Source organism: Spermophilus citellus, assembly GCF_964194105.1.
Source record: "Spermophilus citellus genome assembly, chromosome: 1".
Classification (NCBI taxonomy): Eukaryota; Metazoa; Chordata; class Mammalia; order Rodentia; family Sciuridae; genus Spermophilus; species Spermophilus citellus.
The window spans coordinates 110,282,561-110,309,833 of record NC_138182.1 but is presented as its reverse complement, the minus strand read 5'-3'; the positions used below and the strand labels follow the sequence as shown (position 1 = coordinate 110,309,833).

The following is a 27,273-nucleotide window of genomic DNA, read 5'->3' as shown; positions in this document are numbered from 1 at the left end:
CATGAACCATATATTCATGAATCAATCTGTACAATAAACACACACAAGATTCTTAATGAAAAATGAAAGAATTGTATCCATTGAGGTGGTTGAAAGTGTTAACAAGGATGAATAGTAACTGCCTATGCTCAACTGCCCTTCTTTTCTTTTCTTTTCTTTCTTTTTTTGTGGTGCTGGGGATTGAACCCGGTGACTTGTGTATGTGAGGCAAGCACACTTCCAACTGAGCTATATCCCCAGCCCCCTTCTTTTCATTTTGTCTTGGGCTATATACCACTTAAAGCAAGGGCTGGGGTTGTTAAACCCTTCCTCTTATTGTGTTGCTCACTGAGCTGTCATCTGCAATGGCCTATAACTGAGGCTAGTCGAAGTCACTCTTAGCTTCCCTTCTTACCAGGGAAGGTAGGATGGAATGGAAAGTAGTGTCAATTGGAGTTTTGTCTAGACAGACCAAATCAGTGTACTTGCAGGGTAGAAATTGCTGGTGGATTTCTAAGTGGGGAATTTCAGCGCCTGGAGTATAGCAGTAATCAGGCCTCTGGGACTTCGTTGGGTGGTGGTGTCTGCTCTGTCCCTAAGGCTAGGCAAATCCTGATCTCTGCTGGAAATCTGGATTTTAGAAGCCTCCTAAGAATTCTACTCAAAGGGTAGGGGAGCCGTAGTCTACATCAATGAATACAGTTTTCCAGGCTTAGTCCCAAAATGTTTCCATGCCCACCTGTTCAGTTTCTTGACCCTTTTTAGCAGGTCACATGAGCTGCTTGACTCAAAAGCGAAGTAAGTTGTACTCCCCTCTGTATCTGTGATTTGAATTCCCCTAGGTACAATCTTATCTGTGCCTGTTTCAATTATGTAGGCACTTGCTGGGAAAGTATGGCAGTATTTGCTTTGATTTCCTGGGCTTTTGCAGCAGCAAATTGCAGTATGGCCTCCTCAAGATGGCTCCTGGCTTCAGTTCTTTGCTTGCCAGTTAAGAAACCCAGAGCACTTTTCAAATACCATTTGCTGTGCAGCCTCTGAATCTGCTATATTCAGGCCACTTTTCTTTTCTACAAGTTTTTTCATCCCATGTTTGTTGTGTTTGTTTTCCCTCCCCTCAGTGGTGACCCAGTGCTGCCACCACCACTGTAACCAGCTTGGTTCCAACGTACTCTCTCTTGTACTTTGTTCAGTGCATGCAAATTTCTGAGTCTCTAAGATACTCTGATATCCAGTATTGAATTTCAGTGAATTTCTGCTTTCACCCGCCTCGATAAGAAGTAGTACTCCTACTACTTGAATCCCAATCCATGGAGCAAATGGAAATGCAGCCTTCCTCTAATCCACAATCTTGAATAATCAACAATATTTAGAACATATGAATTATTTATTTCTGGAATTTGCTGCTTAATATTTTTAGACCCAGTTGACCATGGGTAACTGAAACTATGGAAAACAAAACCATTAATGAAGGGGAAACTACTGTAAGCATAAAAGTATAAGCCATTAAAATGCCTTTCTTAGGGAATGGGACTTGGATAATGGGACAACGTACATTTCCTTTTTTTGTTGTTGTGTAACTGTAGATATATTTGGGAGGAGGAGAAAAAAGAGTGTATTATGGATTCTTCCCATTGACATTAAAAACTGCTCTGATTTAGATGGAATAAATCTTCTGTTATGCAAATATGAACAGAATGACTTATTTTTTCCATTAATTTACTTTTAATTTTTAATAGAGTGGTAAATTTTATTTTTGTATTATATTTCACATATAAATGATGTATAAATAATAAAATGCAAAATTTTATTTTACTAACACATTTATTTTCCAAATTAATGAGTTTCTGTATGGCATTTCCATACACGTGTATAACAGTGCATTGATAATGTTCACCTTCCCTTCTACCTTCTCTACTCACTCCCCTCCTACGAGTACCCTTCCTAATACCTAAATTGCCTCTATTTTCAAGTTATCTTTTATTTAGTTTCCATATAATATATATTTACACATGTATATACACATAAATGCACACACATATGTAATAATGTAATATTATTATTATTGTTTTGTGACTGTTGTGAATGATTTACTTGCCTGATTTCTTTCTCAGTGAGTTGATTATTGATGTATAGAAAAGCTGCTGATGTTTTGTGTTGATTTTAAATTGCTATTTTACTGACTTTATTAGTTCTAAAAGTCTTTTGGTAAAGCGTTAAAGATTTTCTACATATAGAATCATTTTAGTAAACTGGGATTATTTGACTTCCTTTCCTATTTATATGCATTTTTTTCTTTCTGTTAGTGATTGCTTAGTCTAAATTTCCAGTACTATATTGAAAAAGAGTGGTAAGAGTGGGTACCCTTGTCTTGATCCTGATCTTAGAGGAAATGCTTTTAGTTTTTCCCCATTCAGTATGATTTTGGCTATGGCTTTGTCATATATATCATTAATTATATTGAGGTTTGATCATTCTATACCTACTTTATTCAGGTGTTTTACCGTGGAGGAATGTATTGTTCTGTTAAAGACTATTTCTGCCTTTGAAATGTTGCCAATTGAGATTTTTCATCGAATGATATCATCAAGTGATATTTTCCCTTCATTCTCTTTATGTGCTCTATTATGTTTATTGAACAATATGTTGAACCATCATTGCATCTCTAGAATGAAACCAAGTTGATCATGTTATATATGATCTTTTTGGTATGTGCTATTGAATTCTATTTGTAAGTATTTTATTGAGAAGTTTTATATCTGTGTTCATCAGAGATGGTGGTCTGTAGTTTTTTTTTTTTCATTTTTTTTTTTTTTTTAGTTGTAGTTAGACACAATACCTTTATTTTATTTATTTATTTTTATGGGGTTTTGAGGATTGTGGGGCTCGCTCTCGTCCAGCAAGGAGGTCTGTGGAACAGAGTAAAGGACAGTGTGGCTGTAGAGTCCCTAATCAAGACCTCTGGAGACCAAGCAGGAAGCAGGTCTGATTTTACTGCACAGTTATCGTGTATATATACTCAGGCAGTAGTTAAGCAGATTATAGGCAGCCACCAATGCAATTTCTGCTAACTGTTCTTGCAGCGACCAGCTAAGGAGTGGGCTGTGGAGCAAGCACAGGAACTTCAACACATGGCCTCACCTCCAGGGCTGTGTCTTCGGGGTAATATAATTAATGATAATGATATGATAATGTGCCTTCGGGGGTAAGCAGCCTGCCACTCACATGCCTAGCATGAGGGGAGTGTTCTACCACTTAGAGCCCTTAACGTATGCCAAGTATGCAGCACTCCATGCACTTGTCCCCACAGAGGATCAAACCCAGGGCCTTACAAGTGCTCCATGATTGTTCCACTGAGCCACAACTCCAGCCCCTGGTGTGTCGTTTTATTTATTTATTTATGTCCTTACAAGGTTTTTGTAGCAGGTAATACTGGCTTCAGAGAATGAGTTTAAAAAGGATTCCTTTCTTCATTTTATGGATAGTTTGAGAAACATTGCTGTTTTTTAAAAATCTGATGAGATTTAGCAGTGAATTCATTGGGTCCTGGGCTTTTCTTCATTGGGAGACTTTTTTTAATGACTCAATCTCATTAGCTATTGGTATACTTAATTTATGTATATATATATATATATATATATATATATACACACACACACACACACACATATGTATATATATGTATACTTAAATATATATACATATGTGTGTGTGTGTGTGTATGTGTGTATATGTGTGTATATATATATATATATGTGTATGTGTGTATATGTGTATATATATATACACACATACACATATATATATATATATATATACACACACATATACACACATACACACACACACACACTCTTGGTTCAATTTTGGTAGATCATATGTATCCAGAAATGTGTCTGTTTTCTCTGGATTTTCTAGTTTTTTTTATCATAGAGGGTTTTTTTTTTTTTTTTTTTTTTTTTTTTTTTTTTTTTTACAATATTCCCTAATGATCTTTTGAGTTTCAATGGTGTCTGTAATACTATTTTCTTTTTTTAACCTCTGATTTTATTTATTTGATATCCTTTTTTCTTTTGGTTAGTTTTGCCAAAGGTTTGTAAATTTTGTTTGTCTTTTGAAAGAACCAACCTATTTCATTGATCCTTTGTATTGCTCTTTTGGCCTCTATTTTATTTATTTTATTCTTTCTCTGATCTTTATTATTTCTTCCCTTCTACTGATTTTGGATTTAGTGTATTCTTAAGACCTTGAAATTCTTTAGTAGGTTATTTATCTGAGGTCTCTTTTTATTTTTCCACTAAAGCATTCATCACTATGAACTTTCTTCTCGATACTCCTTTCTCTGTATTCCACATGTTTTGATATGTTGGATTTCCATTTTGATTTGATTCAAGAGGTATTTAAATTTCCCTTCTGATTTCTTAAACAACTCAATGTTCATTTAATAGTGTGTTTAGTCTCTATGTATTGTATCATTTCTGCAGTTTCTCTTGGTGTTGATTTCTAGTTTAATTCCATTGTAATCAGATAAGATACAGAAATTATTTGTTTCAAGTTTTTGAATTTGTTAAGACTTGCTTTGTGAGCTAATATATGTTCTATTGGAGGCAGTGTTAAATGTACTAATGAAAAGAATGTATATTTGGTAGCTGTTGGATGGAATGTTCTGTAGATGTCTTTTAAGTCCAGTTTACTTATAGTATAATTTATCTCTGATGTTTCTTTGTTGATTTTTTTGTCTGGATGATCTGTTAATAAGACTAGGGTATTGAAGTTAACCACTATTGTATTGGGAACAATTTGTTCATTTATGTAGTGTTTGTTATATGAAATTAGGTGCTCTAATGTTTGGTGCATGTGTATTTATAATCATTATATCTTTTTGATGAATTATTCCATTGATTAACATGTAACGACTTTCTTTGTCTCCCTTAATTTTGTCCTAAAGTGTATCTTATTAGATATAAAAATAGCTACTCCTGCTTGCTTTTGTATTTCATTTACTTTGGATTTTATTTTCTAGCCTTTCACTTTCAGTCTGTGTATGTCTTTGCAGAAGAGGTGAATTTATTGTTTGGTCTTGTTTTTTAATCTACTCAACAAATCTGCATCTTTTAATTGGAGAATTAAGGCCACTTATATTCAGGGTTATTATTGAAAGGTATGTACTTGTTATTTCATTGTTTTTCTTGTGGTTGTTTTAAATATTGTATGTTCTTTTTTTTTCTCTTTAGAAGTTTGATAGTGTACTATATTGATAAGTTTTAATCTTTCCTGTTTCATTTGCATGTCTGATATTCTGGTTATATTTATCCTTTCCTATACTCTGTGATTATATTTATCTTTCTTCCTTTTTTGAGTGTAGGATTTGCTGTTATCTAATGCTGGTCTTGACATAAATGCCCTTAGTTTAGGCTTATCTTGGAAGGTCCTTATTAATCCTTTGATTCTGAAAGATAGATAATCTTGCTGACTATAACCTCTTGATTGGCACTTGTTTTCTTTCAGAATTCATAATACCTCATCCCATACTCTCCTGGCCTACAGAATTTCTACTAAGTAATTTGTGTTTGTTTAATGGGTTTGTCTTTAAATGTGCCTTGGTACTTTTCTCTTGAAGATTTTTTTTTTAATCTTTTTTTATTGGTTGTTCAAACATTACAAAGCTCTTGACATATCATATTTCATAAATTAAAGTGGGTTATGAACTACCATTTTTACCCCAAATACAGATTGCAGAATCATATCAGTTACACATCCACATTTTTACATAATGCCCTATTAGTAACTGTCATATTCTGCTACGTTTCCTATCCTCTACTATCCCCCCTCCCCTCCCCTCCCCTCCTCTCTCTCTGCCCCATCTACTGTAATTCATTTCTCTCCTTGTTTATTTTCCCATTCCCCTCACAACCTCTTATATGTAATTTTTTATAGCAATGAGGGTCTCCCTTCATTTCCATGCAATTTCCCTTTTCTCTCCCTTTCCCTCCCATCTCATGTCTCTGTTTAATGTTAATCTTTTCCTCCTACTCTTCCTCCCTGCTCTGTTCTTAGTTGCTCTCATTATATCAAAGAAGACATTTGGCATTTGTTTTTTAGGGTTTGGCTAGCTTCACTTAGCATAATCTGCTCTAGTGCCATCCATTTCCCTGCAAATTCCACAATTTTATCATTTTTTAATGCTGCGTAATACTCCATGGTGTATAAATGCCACATTTTTTTTATCCATTCATCTATTGAAGGGCATCTGGATTGGTTCCATAGTCTAGCTATTGTGAATTCTGCTGCTATGAACATCGATGTGGCAGTATCCCTGTAGTGCGCTCTTTTAAGGTCTTCAGGGAATAGTCCGAGAAGGGCAATAGCTGGGTCAAATGGTGGTTCCATTCCCAGCTTTCCCAGGAATCTCCATACTGCTTTCCAAATTGGCCGCACTAATTTGCAGTCCCACCAGCAATGTAGAAGAGAACCCTTTTCCCCACATCCTCGCCAGCACTTGTTGTTGTTTGGCTTCATAGTGGCTGCCAATCTTACTGGAGTGAGATGGTATCTTAGGGTGGTTTTGATTTGCATTTCTCTGACTGCTAGAGATGGTGAGCATTTTTTCATGTACTTGTTGATTGATTGTATGTCCTCCTCTGAGAAGTGTCTGTTCAGGTCCTTGGCCCATCTGTTGATTGGGTTATTTGTTATCTTATTGTCTAATTTTTTGAGTTCTTTGTATACTCTGGATATTAGGGCTCTATCTGAAGTGTGAGGAGTAAAAATTTGTTCCCAGGATGTAGGCTCCCTATTTACCTCTCTTATTGTTTCTCTTGCTGAGAAAAAACTTTTCAGTTTAAGTAAGTCCCATTTGTTGATTCTTGTTATTAACACTTTTGTGCTATGGGTGTCCTATTAAGGAATTTGGAGCCCAACCCCACAATATGTAGATCGGAGCCAACTTTTTCTTCTATCAGACGCAGAGTCTCTGATTTGATATCAAGGTCCTTGATCCATTTTGAGTTAACTTTTGTGCATGGCAAGAGAAGGGGATTCAGTTTCATTTTGTTGCATATGGATTTCCAGTTTTCCCAACACCCTTTGTTGAAGATGCTATCCTTCCTCCATTGCATGTTTTTAGCCCCTTTATCAAATATAAGATAGTTGTAACTTTGTGGATTAGTCTCTGTGTCCTCTATTCTATACCATTGGTCCACCCGCCTGTTTTGGTACCAGTACCATGCTGTTTTTGTCACTATTGCTCTGTAATATAGTTTGAAATCTGGTATACCACCTGATTCACACTTCCTGCTTAGAATTGCTTTTGCTATTCTGGGTCTTTTATTATTCCATATGAATTTCATGATTGCTTTATCTATTTCTACAAGAAATGCCGTTGGGATTTTGATTGGCATTGCATTAAACCTATAGAGAACTTTTGGTAATATCGCCATTTTGATGATGTTAGTTCTGCCTATCCATGAACAAGGTATATTTTTCCATCTTCTAAGATCTTATTCTATTCTCTTTTTAGGGTTCTGTAGTTTTCATTGTATAAGTCTTTCACCTCTTTTGTTAGGTTGATTCCCAAGTATTTTATTTTTTTGAGGATATTGTGAATGGAGTGTTTTTCCTCATTTCCGTTTCAGAAGTTTTGTTGCTGATATACAGAAATGCCTTTGATTTATGCGTGTTGATTTTATATCCTGCCACTTTGCTGAATTCATTTATTAGTTCTAGTAGTTTTTTTGTAGACTCTTTTGGGTCTTCTAGGTATAGAATCATGTCATCCGCAAATAGTGATAATTTAAGTTCTTCTTTTCCTATTTTTATGCCTTTAATTTCTTTCGTCTGTCTAATGGCTCTGGCCAGTGTTTCGAGAACTATGTTGAACAGAAGAGGTGAGAGAGGGCATCCCTGTCTTGTTCCAGATTTTAGAGGGAATGCCTTTAACTTTTGTCCATTCAGAATGATGCTAGCCTGAGGCTTAGCATAGATTGCTTTTACAATGTCGAGGTAAGTTCCTGTTATCCCTAGTTTTTCTAATGTTTTGAACATAAAGTGATGCTGTACATTGTCAAATGCTTTTTCTGCATCTATCGAGATGATCATATGGTTCTTATCTTTAAGTCTATTGATGTGGTGAATAACATTTATTGATTTCCGTATATTGAACCATCCTTGCATCCCAGGGATGAATCCTACTTGATCATGGTGCACAATTTTTTTGATGTGTTTTTCTATTCGATTCGCCAGAATTTTATTGAGGATTTTTGCATCTAGGTTCATTAGAGATATTGGTCTGTAGTTTTCATTCTTTGAGGTGTCTTTGTCTGGTTTTGGAATCAGGGTGATGTTGGCCTCATAGAATGAATTTGGAAGAGCTCCCTCTTTTTCTATTTCCTGAAATAACTTGAAAAGTATTGGTATTAATTCTTCTTTAAAGTTTTTGTAAAACTCTGCTACATACCCATCTGGTCCTGGGCTTTTCTTGGTTGGTAGTCTTTTGATGGCTTCTTCAATTTCATCCATTGATATTGGTCTTTTCAAATTGTGTGTATCCTCCTGACTCAGTCTGGGCAAAGCATATGAGTTAAGAAATTTATCGATGTCTTCACTGTCTTCTATTTTATTGGAATATAGGTTTTCAAAATAATTTCTAATTGTCTTCTGTATTTCTGTAGCATCTGTTGTGATATTGCCTTTTTCATCCCGTATGTTAGTAATTTGAGTTCTCTCTCTTCTTCTCTTCGTTAGCATGGCTTAAGGTCTGTTGATCTTATTTATTTTTTCGAAGAACCAACTTTTAGTTTTGTCAATTTTTTCAATAGTTTCTTTTGTTTCAATTTCATTGATTTCCGCTCTGAATTTAATTATTTCTTGCCTTCTGCTACATTTGCTGTTGTTTTGCTCTTCCTTTTCTAGGGCTTTGAGATGAAGTGTGAGCTTATTTATTTGTTGGTTTTTTTCTTTTTTTGAGGAATGACCACCAGGCGATGAATTTTCCTCTTAAAACTACTTTCATTGTGTCCCATAGATTCCAATATGTTGTGTCTGTATTTTCATTTATCTCTAAGAATTGTTTGATTTCCTCCTTTATGTCTTCTGTAACCCATTGATCATTCAGTAACATATTGTTCATTTTCCATGTGATGTAGGATTTTTCCTTCCTTCTTTTATCATTGATTTCCAGTTTCATTTCATTATAATCAGATAAAATGCAAGGTATTATCTCCACCCCTTTATATTTACTGAGGGTTGCCCTATGGCATAATATATGGTCTATTTTTGAGAAGGATCCATGTGCTGCTGAGAAAAAAGTATATCCACTTGATGATGGTTGACATATTCTATATATGTCAGTTAAGTCTAGGTTATCGATTGTGATATTGAGTTCTATAGTTTCTTTATTCAACTTTTGTTTGGAGGATCTGTCCATTGGTGAGAGAGGTGTGTTGAAGTTACCCATAATTATTGTGTTGTGGTCTATTTGATTATTGAACTTGAGGAGAATTTGTTTTATGAATGTCGCAGCACCATTATTTGGTGCATAAATATTGATAATTGTTATGTCTTGTTGGTGAATGGTTCCTTTTAACAGTATATAATGACCTTCTTTATCCCTTTTGATTAACTTAGTCTTGAAGTCGATATTATTCAATATGAGGATGGCCACCCCTGCTTGCTTACGAGGACTGTGTACATGGTATATTTTTCCCATCCTTTCACCTTCAGCCTGTGTATGTCTTTTCCAATCAGATGTGTCTCCTGGAGGCAGCATATTGTTGGATTTGTTTTTTTAATCCATGATACCAGCCTATGTCGCTTTATTGGAAAGTTTAAGCCATTAACATTCAGAGTTACTATTGATATATGGTTTGTACTTCCATCCATGTTTGATTATTTATCCTTTTTTAAAAAAAATTTAGTTTGTTTCTCCATGATTATCTTTCCCCTCGCCCTCTGTCTTTACCGAGGCACGTCCTACTGATGGTTTTGGTTATTGTTTTTCATTTCTTCCTCGTGTAGTGTTTTGCTCTAAATGCTTTGCAATGCTGGTTTTCTGGCTGCAAATTCTTTTAACTTTTGTTTATCATGAAAGATTTTTATTTCATCGTCATACCTGAAGCTTAATTTTGCTGGATACAGAATTCTTGGTTGGCATCCATCGTCTTTCAGTGTTTGAAATACATTGTTCCATGACCTTCTTGCTTTCAGTGTCTGTGATACAAAATCCGTTGTTAACCTTATTGGTTTACCCCTGAATGTAATCTGTCTCCTTTCTCTTGTAGCTTTTAATATTTTCTCTTTGTTCTGTATATTGGATATCTTCATAACAATGTGTCTTGGCGTTGGTCTACTGTGATTTTGTGTGCTTGGTGTCTTGTATGCATCTTCAATTTGTATATCTGTTTCCTTTTTTATTTCTGGAAAGTTTTCTGTAATTATTTCATTCAGCAGGTTACTCATTCCCTTGGTTTGAATCTCTGTACCTTCTTCTATCCCGATGACTCGTAAGTTTGGTTTTTTTATTTATCCCATAACTCTTGGATGTTTTTCTCGTGATTTTTTACCAGCCTTTCTGAGTTGGCTAGACTCTTTTCAAGATGATATATTTTGTCTTCATTATCTGACGTTCTGGCTTCTACTTGCTCCACTCTGTTAGTGATACTCTCAATTGAGTTTTTAATTTGGTTTATCGTTTCCTTCATTTCTAGAATTATTGTTTGATTATTTTTTATAATCTCTATCTCCTGATAGAGATGCTTAACTTCTTCTTTTATCTGTTTATGTAATTCATTCTCAATGTGTTTTTTCGCTGGTTGAATTTGCTGTCTTGTATCCTCTTTAAGGTTCCATTCCATCTGTCTAAGGTGTTCCTTGAGTTCTTTATATGACCATTTTTCTGATGACTCTAGGTCCTCCTGAATATTTAGGCTGTCCTGCATTGTTTGTACTCCTTTTCTTCCTTGCTTTTTGGAAATGCTCATGTTACTTCTTGTTCTGTTTGACTGCTGAGTTACTGTTTACTCCTATAAATTTATTAGATGCTTGGGAGGAAAGGTATTAGAAGGGAAGGGAAGAAGTCACTATAGAGAATGAGAGTAAGCAGGTAGAATTCAAGGAAGGGGGGATAAGATAATTGAAAAGAAATGAAAAGACAAAAGAAAAAAAATAGGAAATAAAAAAAAAAAAATTTAAAAAAATTGTAAAAAAAAAATTTAAAAAAACAACAAGAAATAAAAATGAAAATGAAATAAAAACCCAAATCAAAAAAAAAAAGAGAAAAGAAAAAAAGAAAAAATAATAATAAATGTAGTCTTAGAGTTTGATTAACTTCTCTTCCAGTAGGTGGTGCTGTGCCCACCAGGCCAAGTTTCTCCTGTCAATACGCGGGAACCAATCACTGTGCAGCAGCTCCTCCCAGACTGTGTGAGTCTCCAATCCTGAGTGCCTAGGGCCTCCTGTTGTGTCTAGTCACTTCCTACTTTTCCTCTAGTCAGGCCCCTCTCATGAGTGCCGCTCACCACAATATTGACTACACGCCAGGTCTGCTGCTCCCGGGAGCCCTGTTTTCATGAACGACTGGGCACACTCTTCCAGTTTGCCATTCCCTCAGACCCTAAGTTTGTAGAGCTTGGGGCTGAGAATCCTCAGCGAATTTTACTTGCCCTCCGGTAGCCACGCCCCCGGTAGCTCTTGCAAGAGACCTCAGTTGTCAGCACTGGTGGGAGCGGTAGTCCCGCGCCACCTGTGATTCCCTCAGTCTGGCTATCGTGCTCACGGGAGAGCTGGGAGGGGCCCTAAAGGTTTCCCCGATGTGTGGAGAGGGAGGGCTAGGGAATTACACACCTGTAGTCGCAGGTTTCAATGAAGTTATCTCCTCCCCCGCAGTCTGATGACGTCAGTTCTCTGCCATGGTGGTATCTCTTGCAAATGGCGACAGTTCGTTTCCCTTTGCCGGGTGACCAATGCAACTGGTGGGTCCTTACTGTCTCTCCCAAGCCCCGTTTCAAACCTGTGGCCACTACCTATGAAGGCTCGGTAGGCATTTAACTCCGTAGGATGAGAAGGGCTGACCAGTTGTTCAGCCGGATGGATTAGTGCTGAGTCACAGCTGTTTGTCTGCGGGAAGCAGGCAAAGGGGAGCTTGAATTCAGCCAATCCGGGCTCAGTGTGTGTTCTGAGAGGCCCAGACTGTTCGCCCCAGATCCACGTCAGCTCAGCATTGCCTAGTGATCCTGAGAAAACAGATTTAGGTTGTTTATGACTCCCTATGCCTGCACAGCTGAAGAGGTCAGAGACTTGATCTCTCTGCGCCCGCCGCCATGTTGGAATCCCCCGACTTATCTATAAAAATTCTTAACAAACAAACCATAATATCACTATTTTATCTAAAGCAGTTATTCCTTAATATTAAATAGCCAGTGTTTAAACTTTCTCACTTATCTTTTTGTTTTATACAACTTTTTTGAATCAGGATTGAAATAAAGTCCATAGGTTACAATGTTTATGATTTTTTAATAATAAAAATCTCATTTCTTAAGACTTTCTCAATATATAAATACCATCTTCCTATTCTGCTTGTAATTTATTTGTTGAAGAAACATTTTTCTTGTAGAGTTTGCCTCAGTTTGGATTTTGCTGTTATTTTCCTTGTACTTCTATCCTTCTGTCCCTTGTGTTAGGGTGGCTGGTGCAAATATCCATGAGAGACACATCTCTGAGTTCAAACAAAGACTTATTGACAGAGAATATCTGCCAGGCTGCCCTTCTGCAAGGTGCAGTATCCTGCTGGAGAAAACTTATTTATTATATAGTCATGTACAATGAACTAGTTAAAAATAACCCTTCTGGTCCTATGATTGTTAATTGGTATCTATATTGTAGTTTCAGTAATTAGGGACTCTTTGGGGGCAAGCCTAATGGGAATGTCATGCCTGGGTGGGTAGGTGATGATTTTTAAAATGGAGTTACTTTTGCATAAGAATCTAACACCTTGTATTTTCTGTAAATTGTCATTTACATTTAGAGGATTGATCAGATTTAGATTTAACTCTTTTGGGAGGGAAGGCAAATATTTCAGAGGTATTGTTGTGTACTATGAGGAGGCACATAATATCTGTTGTTTTTTTTTTTTCCACAACATGTTAGCTTTGCCTTTTTGTAACCAAAATAGCTGATAAGAACAACTTTGAGGAAGAAAAGTTCATTTTGACTCATGGTTTTAGAGGTTTAGTCCATAGTGGGCTGACTCCATTGTTCTGGGTGCAAGGAGAGGCAGAATACCATGGCAGAAGGGTGTGGCAAATGGAGTACTGCTTACCTCATGGCAACTTAGAGCTTCAGGGAAGATGAACCCTTTCAGGACATGCCCCCTATGACCACTCCTCCAGCCATTTTCCAATAGCCTACAGTTAGCATTCAGTCCATCTAAACTAGAATGGACTGATAAGTCTGTAGTGCTCATAATCCAATTATTTCACCTCTGAATATTCTATTAACAACAGCTTTTGGGGGGATACCTTATGTCCAAACCAAAATACTTGGTTATAGCCATTGGTATTCATTATCTAGCTTTATTATTTCATTAGTGGTTACAAAATGTCAATATTCTAATTCCTTCACTTCAATATTTTCTTTTCCCTTTGTTTTCTAAAATAATTCTAAAGAAATACTTTCCCTCATGTGCTACATTGTTATTTTAAGATACAGCTTTTGGCATTGTAGGCAGTATACTCATTTTTACCCCTTTATGTATCAATTTTCTAATTAATGAGTTGGTTCTCTAGCATCTTCCAAAGGTGACTGATTTTTTAAAATATATGATATGAGATTACATATATTTGATCTGTTTTAATCACTTATTGATGTAATTCTACGCATGATGAACATTTCCCATCTTTGGCTAGTAGGAGTGTCTTCAAATTGGCTCTTCAGCCCTTTTGGTACTTCATCAGTAGTGTCTGATATCTTCCTTGCTTTCTGAAATGACCAAACCTCTAGATTTCTGATTCATCTTTTATATTTCTTCCCTCAGACATGAAATTCGACATTTACAAGGAGCTTTAGTTCTTTTATTGGGAAGTGGCATTCAGAAACCACATTTGGGTGCTAGTTTATTACAACTCTTTCGATTTTAGTTTTTTTTTTTTTTTTTTTTTGTGTGTGTGTGTGTGTGTGTGTGATTAAACCCACAGGTGCTTAACCACTGAGCCACATTATTTTTTGATAGGGCCTCGAAAAGCTGCTGAGGTTGGTTTGAATTTAGAATCCTTTTGCCTCAGCCTCTCAAGCCACTAGGATTACAGGCATGCACCACCACACCTGGTTCATTCGTTTTTTATTTTTAGAATTTTTGAGTGGACAGCTAAGACATTTTTTTTTTTAAAGAGAGTGAGAGAGGGGAGAGAGAGAGAGAATTTTTTTATTTTTTAGTTCTCGGCGGACACAACATCCTTGACAACATCTTTATTGGTATGTGGTGCTGAGGATCGAACCCGGGCCACACACATGCCAGGCCAGCGCGCCACCACTTGAGCCACATCCCCAGCCCAAGACATTTTTTTTTTAAAGAAGTCATCGTAAGTTCATACTGATACTTGTAATTCAAATTTTGGACCTAAGAATTTCAGAGTTTACATTATTAGATAAATTTTGTCTTTTCCTGTTGAAAATTCTAGTGACCATGCTCAACAACAATAATTACTCATTTGCTTTATCTTAACACATGTATTAATCTGAGAATAACAATACCAATGATACAATTACTGAAAATAGCCCTTAATGTATTGCTTTGTCACTGGGATATATCTCTCTGGGGAAATAAAGTCAAGTTGTGTTTTAAAGTTATTTGAACTAGTTACTTTATGTATTTTTGCCACTAATTATATGTGCAGTTAGAGTGATTTGTTTTATTTTCTCTTGATTTATAGGAATTGCTTTATAAAAAATTTTATTTTTAAAAATTATTTTCGAAGTCAAGTCTACACATAGGTTTATACAAGAATTTAGTTTCCATCCTGTTTCCAAGCTCTTCTTCCTCTGTTTTGCTATAGTTGTTTTTTTCAATAAGCTAACCACCATACATTTGGCCTTTACATTTTAAATTAATTAAAATTAAAAATTTATTTCTCAGCCATAGTAGCAACATTTCAAGAGCCCAGTACCACATGTGACCAGCTACTACATAGGACATAACAAATTATAGAACCTTTACATACTTGATGAAAGTTCTATTTGGACAGTCTACCCTAGATAAATCAAATATTTAATTTTTAAAAATGAGTTATCTTTCCACTTTTTTAAAAAAAAATGTTATTCTCCTTTGATAAATAAGGCTGTGTACTTATAAAGAAAGAAATTTATTTGAAAAAACTTTATTTAGCTCATAGTTTTATGGGGTGTTCCATGAATGGGCAGCCCTGGTTCTTTAGCCTTTGGTGAAGGCCTCATGGTGGATGTCATACATTGGCTGAAAGTATGAAGGATGAAAGAACAGATCACATGGTGAGACAGGAAGCAGAGAGAATCAGGGTGCCTGAGTCTTTTTAATAATAACTCATTCTCTTGAGAATTTAATGGAAGATTAACATTTATCTTTTCCAAGGGTGATGCTCCTGTGACCTAATTACCTTTTATTAGGCGCCATCTTTTAAATGTTCTACCAATCTCAACACTGCTCCACTGAAGACCAAGCCTCCTGCATAGGAACCTTTGGGGAAAAACCATATCAAAACCATACTACACACTATATATGCTCTTATCTATCTACCTATCTTAATATATTTTGGAGAATTACTCAGATTGCTAGCAAATATACAAAGAAAGTCCTCGTTATTTTAATAGCTCCGTAGTACTGCATTATGTGGATGTTTTCAGTTTCTAAGGTCAGTTTCTTATTGATGGTCGTTTTGATTATTTTAGTCTTGTGCATATGACTGTTCATTTATTCCTAGGACTACTATACTATTAATGCTAATTTCATCAATAAGATGATTTTTTTCCAAATATTAAAAGCAACTGTTCTCATTTTAAAAGTAGTCTATTGTGAATGTATTAGAAAACAAAATATTTTAAAGGAGAGATACAAAAATCTAAAACCAAGTTGCTTAGGCAGACACTATTTCCATGAATGTATGATAAGTCTCCCTTCCTCTTCCTTAATTATAGGGAATAAAGTGTATCTTCTGGTTGCTAATGTGAATGTGGACTAAATTGTAAATTGTTTTGTAAATTGTTTTCAGTTATTTTAAAAGGAGGATCAAGGCAAGAGGATCAAGAGTTTAAATAGGAAGAATACTTAGTAATTTAATCTTCTTTTCAATAAATATGTGCATTGAGATAATACTATATAAACTAGTTGGAATTTGTTTATTTTACCACAATAGCATAAGCATTTTTCTTGAACACAAACTTTTTGTAAACAAAAACTATGCTGTATGGACTTTATAGTACATAAATTATATTCTCAATTAATCTGATGGTTATATATCTAGGTTGCTTCCAATTTTAAAAAATTGCACTGTCCTCCATTAGGCATTTGCATATGACTTTCTCCCTATTTTTAGAGTCATTTTCTCAGAATCCAGAAATGGTTTTATTGAATCAGAGATTAAAAGCACAATTAGCCCGGCATGGTGGTGCACACCTCAGGAGGCTGAGGCAAGGAGGATCAAAAATTCAAAGCCAGCCTCAGAAACTTAGCCAGGCCCTAAGTAACTTAGTGAGACCCTATCTCTAAAAAAAAAATATATATATATATATAAAAAGGATTGAGGATGTGGCTCACTTGTAAAGCACCCCTGGGTTCAATCTTTGGTAATAGAAAAAGATGATGATAGAGAAGCCGGTTGCAGGGCGAGAAGGAACAACAATTAAAGTCTTAATACATCTTACCAACTTTTTTCCCCAAAATTCCATGGATTTTTCCTGATGGCACCTCTGCAAACAGTGTTATTGTTTTGAAAAAAAGTTTAATAATATGATAGCTTTAAAAATGTTATGAGGATGAACATTTTTGTGTATCATTTGTATTGCCTTTTTGGGTCTTATATATTTTGCCTATTTACCGTCTGTCCTCATATTTTTCTTCTTAGATAATGTGAGGTATTTGTTTACATGTTACAAATGGTAACCATTTTCCTGTCATGTTTGGAAATGCTTTTTGTCAAATGCCTTTTCTTTTAATTTTTTAAAAGTATACTTAATTTTTACATTTTTTGTAGTAAATATTAGGTATTTTTCTTTGCACAGATTTGCAGGTTCGTTCTCCCTCCCACTAAGCAAAAAAAGAAAAATATTGGTGGTTATTGCCCTGTTAAGATTCAAGTTTTATGTTTATTATAACTCTTAAGATTCAAGGGAATCAAATTAGTTAACACTTATTTAAGTACTTTGCATGTTATCTTCTTTCTAGGCCATGACAGAAACTGTCTTTTGTCCAAATACTATCAAAAACTTATGTGTGAAAATAGATAAATTATAGCATCTTATAAAAATTATAAATGGTATATTATTTTTCTTTTAGTATTTTACATTATAATTAATTGTAGAAATGTATTCCATGAATGTATGATGAGTCTCCTTTCCTCTTCCTTAATTATAGGGAATAAAGTGTATCTTGGGTACTAATGTGAATGTTATATTTCGTGGAAAAAATAAATTGCCTGGAAATAATATTATGAAGACTATGAAAATGTTCTTCAGTGTTGTCATCAATCTGTGAATTTATGTGACTAGAGACCATTTTTCAAAACAATGGGGGAAAGAGCAAAAAGTCCAAATGCTGATCAAGAAAGAAAAGCAGACAAACAACATAGCTCTAATTATTCCTCTGAGTTTGGAACTACATCCCAGTCTTCTGGTCTGTCATCGCCAGTTAGTCCTTCTTCACCTACAGTTACTATGGGAAGAACTTCTAAAAAACAAGCATCAGATAACCAAGTATATTGCCAATGTAAGTATTCTTTAGAAGAGTTCTGTGGATCTAGAAGATTATATACAATGCTTAAGGAAAACATGTACGAATGGAAGTCTTCTATTAGTATGTATAGTGTTATACACATGGATGTAGGCTGATTTACATTTTTAATAGGCTATATTTTAATAAATTTATATAAGCCTTGCTAATGGGTCTGTCCCATTTTTAATATTCAAAATCATGCATTATACAAAATAAAATAACATAAGGCTGCTTATTTTCTCTTCCTCCTAAGTAAATATTTATTTTTGGATCTCTAATGTACTTCCTGTAAAGGCAAAACCAAAAGAAAACCTATGAGACAGTTGTACTTTTCTGTATCTTCGTTTTTAAAAAGTAGTGAAAGGTATTGATATAAAGTCGCTAGGGGCATTTTTATAGTTTGAGTGAAATTATTTACCCTTGGTAATTTATTGCCGACTCCAAAAGTTTGAATTAAAACTAGAAATACGCTTGGAATTTTGGACTACCAGTCTAATTTTTTTCCCATTATGTTGTGATCTCTATTATAATCATTAAAAATATTTGTTATTAAAATGTTACTATTCTGGAACATATTTGGTTACCTAGTCTTCTATAATTTCTTCATTTTATTAAATTTTGGGTCAAGAAATCTCGTTGTACTGAGTAATAACAGCCTAGAAAAATATTGTAAATGTATGTGAGGTAATTATTGTATGCATTTAAAAAGCACAGTTATAACAGCAGTAGCTTAGATTGGTAAAACTTGCAAGGCAGAGAGTGATAAAAATTAGAGGCTGAAAGAATAATAGAGGCCATATCATGAAATACCTTGCATCTTATTGTAATATAATTTAATTAATGTCTATTTCTGTGGGGAATAGTTATTGAAAAGATATGCATGGGTATAATTTAATTTGCTTTTATAAAATTTTACTTTGAAAAGTGATGATACTATTAAAAACTACAAAGAATATGTATTCCTTTTGAAAGCAGTCTTTTCATGGACCCCTAATTTAGCCCCTATCTGGCTACTCAGGGATGACCATATTTCTAACAATTGAGTGCCTCCCCTGCCACAAGCACAGTGTTTTTTGGGGATGGTGGGGTATGGATCCCTTCCTCCAAACCTGTTTCAGTGAGAAGATCTTGTTAGTTTCATAATTGAGAGCATGATCTTAAGCTTCTCTTTTATAATTAAGAGCAAATATCTTTTAGAATTGGATCTTAGAAAATACCTGTTATTCCTAAGAAATTATTAACATACTTAAGTATTATTAGGTAAGGAGTACTTTAATTTTTCCTTCTTCCCCCAAAAGTAACTTACCAAGTCACCCAATTAGAGTCAGAATTTGGTAAGCCTTATCTTTTTGAGAAGATATGGAGAAAAAGCTGTGAAAAATGGTTCCAGTATCAACCAGGAATTATCAATTATCATTTTCCATCTGTCTCATATTGTTTTCTGTTTTCCACTGTCTTTTGAATTAAAATCTGTGTTCATTTGTCTATCTTAGATCAAATAATAGAACTAAACTGATATTTTTATTTGAACACCAGGTTAATTTCTCTAGGTTTTAATTGCAACTAATATAGATTAAGGAAAAACAAATGTGATGAAAGCAGCATCTTAATCACTTGAATTCTCAGGTTTTCATGTTTTATAGTATATTCTTTCTTCTCTTTTAAATTTTCAGCAAATATTATTTTTAAAATAAAATAATATTATTAGAATTTCTTTGCATAATAACATTTTAGGGGAAGGGCTACTGGGAATTTAACTCAGGGGCACCTGACCACGGAGACATATCTCCAGCCCTGTTTTGTGTTTTATTTAAAGACAGGGTCTCACTGAATTGCTTAGTGTCTTGCTTTTGCTGAGGCTGGCTCTTTACTTGAGCCGCTGGGATTACAGGAGTGTGCCACTGCACCTGGTTGTAAAATAACAATAATAGTTTTGGTTATACATGTTTGTATATTACATATTTATTTCTTATCAGTAATATAAACATATCTTGATTTTTTGTTAGATACAGAGTTTATTTTTACTATATTTTAAAAATGAGTCATAATTCATTTTGAACAACTGAAGTAAGAAGAAAAAACCCAGTATCTTTCCACCCACTTTTTGATAGTGACATAACAAGGGAGAGAAGAATGACAAACATGACAGCCAATTATCTTTTTTCTTCTTACTTCTATTAACATTATATTTCATCTCGATTTGAAAACTATCAACATGTATCAGTCCTTTCAGAGTAGATAGTCTATAACTCAAAACTCTGCTATCTCAGTTGTTAAGAAGGAAAGGAAATTTAAATAACGGACACTCCAAATTCAAAATTACATTCTAAAGCAATGTTGTCTAATGGAAATATAATTCAAGTCACAAATGTAAGCAACACATGTCATTTTATATTTACTAGTAACTACATCAAAAAAGAAAAATGGGTGAAATTAATTTTACTTAACCCAACATAGTTAAAGTATTATTTCTGTATAGTCAGTATGAAATAGTATAATGTTTTGCATTTTAAAACTAACTGTTCAAAATCTAGTATGTATTTCACAGTTATAGAATATCTCTATTCAGACTACCTCATTTCAAGTTTCTCCAAAGCTGTCTGTGGCTAGTGTCTACCATCTTGGATAGATATAGTTTCAATTAGTCATTCTCTCATTTCTTTTTATTGCTGCCACTTTTCTTCTATATCTGAGCATTTATAGAGCTAGAATTCTAAATCAGTGTACATTCAAAACAGTCTGTGAAAATTTCATATTTTCAACGAAAACTTTATAATGTAAAATTATAAAAATTAGTTGTTATTTTTTTCTTGTTTCCTTAATGAATCAGGTATCCATGAATAGTGAGATGGGGAAGGGTAAGATTGGATCTTTCAGTTTTTCTTTTCTTTCTTTTTAAACTGGAATGTATTTCTTCCTTGAGAGGAAAAAATGAGGAGAAAAAAAAACCCTCAGAGATTAAAGTTTATTATCTTAACTCTGGCAAATTTTCAGATGACTCTTTTAAAGGGCAAGTAGGTACTCTGTATATTGAGGCTTAATTTTAATGAACTTTTAATAAAAATAAAACATACCAAAGTTTTTAGAATGTTACAATATGTAGACTTTTAAATATTTTATATGCTTATTTTTATAGAATGTGATCTTTTTTTCTTGTTCTTAAATTATGTTGATGTTTTGATATGAACATCACACAAAAGAAATTTCCCAAGAAAGTATATAGAAACACACTTGTACAACTGTTTTCCTTTGTTCAGTTTTGATAATTTTTTTTTAAAGAGAGAGTGAGAGAGGGGAGAGAGAGAGAGAGAGAGAATTTTTTAATATTCATTTTTTAGTTCTTGGCGGACACAACATCTTTGTTGGTATGTGGTGCTGAGGATCGAACCCGGGATGCACGCATGCCAGGCGAGCGCGCTACCACTTGAGCCACATCCCCAGCCCGAGTTTTGATAATTTTGATGATTGGGATATAAGTTCTTATTACTAACAGAGAATACTCTGAAGAAGTTCCTCTTTTACATGTATACCTTACTTAACAATGATCTATTTATGTGTATAGTGTTATCTTCATCTTGCGTGTTGAGAAAATAGAATTGAAAAGGTTTAATTGAGTTGCCCAAGGGGGTTATTAAGTGGTAAATCTCGAATCTCAAATCTTCTCACTATACTATAAGCTGCCATTCTGTTTCCCCAAATGAAGAAAAAGAGTTGTAATTAATACAGAAGAAAAATTTTCATGTTTAAAATAAGGATTACAGCTGGGCATCATGGTACATACATGTAATCCCAGCAATTTGGGATGCTGAGGCAGGATTGTGAGTTCAGAGCCAGCCTCAGCAATTTAGAGAAGCACTAAGCAATTTAGTGAGATCCTGTCTCAAAATAAAAAATAGAAAAGGGCTGGGGATGTATCTCAGTGGTTAAGCCCCTCTAGACTCAATCCCTGGCACAAAATAAATAAGGATTCCAGTTTTCTTGGCATAGATGACTTAAATATCACAATGTTTTGGCCAATGTTTATTTTATAGCATTCCAATGCTAATGATGCTCCTGTTTGAATTTTGACTTGTCATCTCATAAAATTAAAGTTGGTTAAAGCCTGATACTGCCATCTTTTTTATTAAAATTATTTTAGTAGTAGATGGACATTATACTTTTATTTATTTATTTACTTTTGTGTGGTGCTGAGAATCGAACCCAGTGCCTTACACATGCTAGGCAAGCACTCTACCACTGAGCTACAACCCTAGGCTGCCATCTTTTTAAGCAGTGTGAATAATCCTTCCCCCAATGGTGGGGATTGAACCCCAGGGCCTGGTTCATGCAGGGAAAATAGGATGCCATTTTTGATGGATAGAATATTATTTATCTTTCTTAGAAGACCCTAAACCTTTCTTAATAGAAATATATTAAGAGCTCTTTAGGGAAGTGAGTACCTAAACCAATATGTTGGCGCTCGAAATAAAATCTGATATTTAACAAAATATTGGAAAAAAATTTTTTTTTTTTGGTTACTAGGGATTGAATTCAGGGACTCACTCACTCACTCAATTACTCACCTACCCCTTGTGAGGCTGGCTTTAAACTTGAGATCCTCCTGCCTCAGCCTCATGAGCCACTGGGATTATAGGTATGCACTACATGCCTGGCAGGAAAAATTCTTTTTTGAAAACAAAAATAAAGAATATTATGGACTCACATGTGTTTGGATGAATAAATGATACTACATATACATTTGGTATAGCTTTCACTGTATATTATTATTGTCTCTTTTTTAGCCTCCAGGAAACCAAGTCCTAAGGGTCTACCAAACAAAAAAGGAGTCCAAGTGGGAATTCGTTCCCAAAGCCTCAATAGAGAACCACTTCGGAAAAATTCTGATATTGTCACAAAACGGCTTCTTTCTGCAAGACTGCTAAAAATCAGTGAGTTGCAGAATGAAGTATCTGAACTCCAGGTCAAGTTAGCTGAGCTGCTAAAAGAAAATAAAGCTTTGAAAAGGCTTCAGTACAGACAGGAGAAAGCCCTGAATAAGTTTGAAGATGCAGAACTTGAAATCTCACAACTTGTAGTTCGTCATAACAATGAAATTACAGCACTCAAAGAACGCTTAAGAAAATCTCAAGAGGAGGAACGAGCAACTGAAAAAAGGGTGAAAGATGCAGAATGTGAACTATTTAGGACAAAATTTTCCTTAGAGAAACTCAGAAAGATCTCTGAAGCTAGACACCTACCTGAACGAGATGATTTGGCAAAGAAACTAGTTTCAGCAGAGTTAAAGTTAGATGACACTGAGAGAAGAATTAAGGTAAAATTTTCACAGCTTCTAATTGTGCTGTCTTGGATTGTTTCTCATTGGACATTTCATATGCTCTGATTAAATAGCCTGTTGCAATTTCATACTTGTTTATAAATGAAAATGATTTTTAGTATTATCCAAGTAATAAACTACAGAAAATTTAAGATTGTATATTTAAGAGCAAGATGCCAAAAAGATTGTATATGTTAATAAGCCACATATTGATGAATGAATGTTTAATTCCAGGGATCTTAGTCATTTGAGGGAAAATTCTTATTTGGCTATTTGATTGTTTCTTTAAAATTGAAAATTATACTATAATAGTGAGGCTACATAAAACTGACCTTTCAGGACTATAACATAGGAAATCTGATCTATGATTTCCTTTTTGTTCATTTGTAATAGATATGCATAATACATCATTTGGGGCAAGGTATGTTCCGTACTCCCCAAAACAAAACCTTATAGAAGGGTAGATGGTAGAATATTGAATAACTAATAGGCCTAAGAGTAAAAATCTTTGGATTTTTTTTCCTGTTTTTAGAGAAAGGAAGAAAAAGAGTCCTATTTCATGACTTTTACACATGGAACTTATATTATATTGCCACTTGCTATCTAACAAACAGAAACCTTAAGTTGGGTTCTGTTACTTATAATTAATAAGTAGTTTAGAAAGTAAAGGTAAGCAAAATTTATGGGAATAATGTCTGCTGTTAGAGCTTTCTGAGCAAAGAACACCCAGAACTGTAAGTAAATTAAGTTTCTGTACTTATTATTTTTTAATACACAGCTTGTTATAGTACTTAGTCTGTATAATAAGCATGGCTAGTATACCAATGCCATGCACAGGGGCAGTGGCTTATTAAATACAGTGTCTTAGTGGCCAGAAAAGGTTCCTAGTTTATTCTCTAAATTTTGCAGTCATTATGTTAGGGTTATTTACCATGAGGTGGGATGGGGACTGAAAGCAGTTATCATTCAATAAGGAATTGGTACTTGAATTACTTTTTTGTTTTTAAAGTACTTTTTTTCTTTTTTTTTTTTAAGAGAGAGAATTTTAATGTTTATTTTTTAGTTTTTTTCGGCAGACACATCTTTGTATGTGGTGCTGAGGATTGAATCCCGGCCACACGCATGCCAGGCGAGCGCACTACCACTTGAGCCACATCCCCAGCCCACTTTCTTTCTTTCTTTTTACTTATCAATGGACCTTTATTTTACTTATTTTTATGTGGTGCTGAGAATTGAGCCTAGTGCCTCACACATGCTAGGCAAGTGCTGTACTACTGAGCTATAACCCCAGCTCCTTGATTTATTTATTCATTCATTCATTTATTTATTTATCTGTCTATCTATTTATTTATTTGTTTATTTAAGCAGGATACGAAACATTTATTCACAAGCTGTTGGTGCAGATTCACCAGCAGGTGCGCCAAGGAGCACGCTGCAAGTCCATATCCTTAGGCCCCCTCAAGGGGTTAGAACAAATTTTTGTTTTTTAACTGATTTTATTTTTTAAATACATGACAGAAGAATGCATTACAATTCTTATCACATATATAGAACATAAATTTTCATATCTCTATTTGTATATAAAGTTTGTTCACACCAGGGAGGGAGTAGGAGGTTATCAATAATGGTAGAATGTGATGGACATCATTATCCAAAGTACATTTATGAAGACATGAATTGAATTACTTTTTAAAGGGAATTAGAACATGTGCCACATAATGGATTTTTAAATTAGGAATAAATAACCCATGGCCTGGTGTGATGGCCTAGGCCTGTAATCCCAGTGGCAAGCGCGGAGGAGGGAGGATTAAGAGTTCAAAGCCAGCCTCAGCAATTTAGCGGGGCACTAAGCAACTCACTGAGACCCTGTCTTTAAATAAAATACGAAATAGGGCTGGGGATGTGGCTTAGTGGTTGAGTGCCCCTGACTTCAATCCCTGGCACCCCAAAATGAATAAATAAATAATCCAAAATGCTGATTAATATAAATGGTAAAAACAGAGAGGATGAATAAAACTACAGAGAAAGAAAGAAATTACAGTGCATACATACATATAAACAGCTGTAAATTGCAGTTCTCTCTTATAGCCAGTTATGAAGGAGGTTGATGGGTGGGTGGTAGAGAAGAGAGCAGAAACAAGGATAGGAAAAATGGGGATAAGTGTGTGGATTCCAAGTTGTAGATAGGACTGTTCACTTGGGAGCACAAAAATCTTTCATCTGTAATGATAAGTCTTTGAAACAGTTAACAATATAGTGTCCTCAATCTTTTTTTCATACTGGATTTTTAAAAGCTTAACATTTTAAGTTCACTGTAGTTGGGCATGCATATGTAAGAAAATTATATAGAAAGATTCCATATACTTTTTACTTAGTTTTCCCCAGTGGTAACATATTACATAACTATAATACAACATTCTAATGAAGAAATTGGTTGTGATTCATTAATATAATCCATCAAACTTATTCAGCTTTTGATGTTATATTTTTTATATATATTTGTGTGTGTAGTTATATAAAATTTTATCAAATGTACAGACTTGTGTGACCATGAACGCATTCAAGATGCTTAATAGTTTCATTACAGGGATCCTTTGTGTTACCCTGGTATAGCCATTGCTCCCTCTTCCCTTCCCCTCTAACTTCTGGCATACACTAATCCATTTGCCATCTCTATAGTTTTGTCATTTCAAGAATGTTATACAAATAGAATTATACAGCATGTAACCTTTGATGTTGGCAGATTTCACATATACACTCATCCAAGTTGTTGAATGTGTCAGTAGTTTCTTTTTATTCCCAAGTATTATTCCATGGTATAGATGTACTGCGGAGTGTTGCAATGTATCCTGTTGAAGGGCATTTGGTTTATTTCCAGTTTGGGGCTATTAACTAACAAAACTGCTATGAGTATTCACGTACAGATTTTTGTGTGAACAAAAGTTTTTATTTCTCTGAGCTATATGTCTAAAAGTGTACCTGCTGGGTTGTAAGATAAATATATGTTTGGTTCTGTATAAAATGCCATTCTCTTCTAGAGTAGTGGTACCATTTTACACACCAGCAATATTTAACTGTCCATTTTCCATATTCTTGTCAGTGTTTGGAGTTTATGCTGTTTTTAATTTCAGCCATTCTAATAGCTGTGTAATACCATCTCATTGTGACTTAATTTGCATTTTCCTAATGGCTGAGGATGGATAATCTTTTTATGTGCTTATTCAATATCTGTAGATCTATTTATTTTCTTTGTTTTGCCATTTAAAAAATTATTATTATTATTATTATTATTATTATTATTATTATTATTATGTGGTTGGACACAATACCTTTATTTATTTATTTTTATATGGTCCTGAGGATTGAACCCAGTGCCTCACATGTGCTAGGCAAGATCTCTACCACTGAGCCACAACCCCAGCCCTGTTTTGTCATTTTTCTAATTGGATTATTATGCTTTTCCTGTGGATTTTTTAGAGTTCTTTATATATTCTTGACACAAGTCCTTTTTCAGATGTGTGATTTGTGAATATGTTCTCCCAATCTGTAGCTTGTCTTCTTATCCTCTTCATGGTCTTCTGAGAGAGTTTTAAATTTTGATGTGATCAAATATATCATATTTTTTTCTTATTGACTGTGCTTTGGTGTTAAGTCTAGGAATTCTTTGCCTCTATCCCAGGTGCCTCAGAGTATCTATCGCCTGTACTTTTCCCAAAAGGACTTTCCTCCAGTTTTACTGAGGTATAATTGACGAAAATTTTATACACACACACACACATTTAAGGTATACAATTTGGTATTTAAAAAAATATTTTTGTAGTTGTAGATGGACACAATACCTTCATTTTATTTTTTTATTATATGTGGCGCCAGGGATCAAACCCAGTGCCTTACGCATGCTAGGCAAGCGCTCCACTACTGAGCCATAACCCTGGCCTCACCATTTGGTATTTTATAAAGATTTTGTTTTAATTTAAGTCCAGGATTTATATTTTGAGTTTAATTTTGGGGAAGGATGTCGAGATTTAGG

The 27,273-nt window shown here is 34.5% G+C and overlaps 1 protein-coding gene across 1 annotated transcript in view; it reads left to right on the top strand.

Moving 5' to 3' along the window:
* LOC308642813 (lebercilin-like) overlaps positions 1-27,273 on the top strand; it is a 55,283-nt gene that overhangs the window by 5,998 nt on the left and 22,012 nt on the right. The window contains 2 exon segments of the mRNA XM_081282179.1: positions 17,573-17,923; positions 22,711-23,240. Of these exon segments, the coding sequence (XP_081138305.1) occupies positions 17,725-17,923; positions 22,711-23,240 (729 nt within the window). The 5' untranslated portion in view covers positions 17,573-17,724.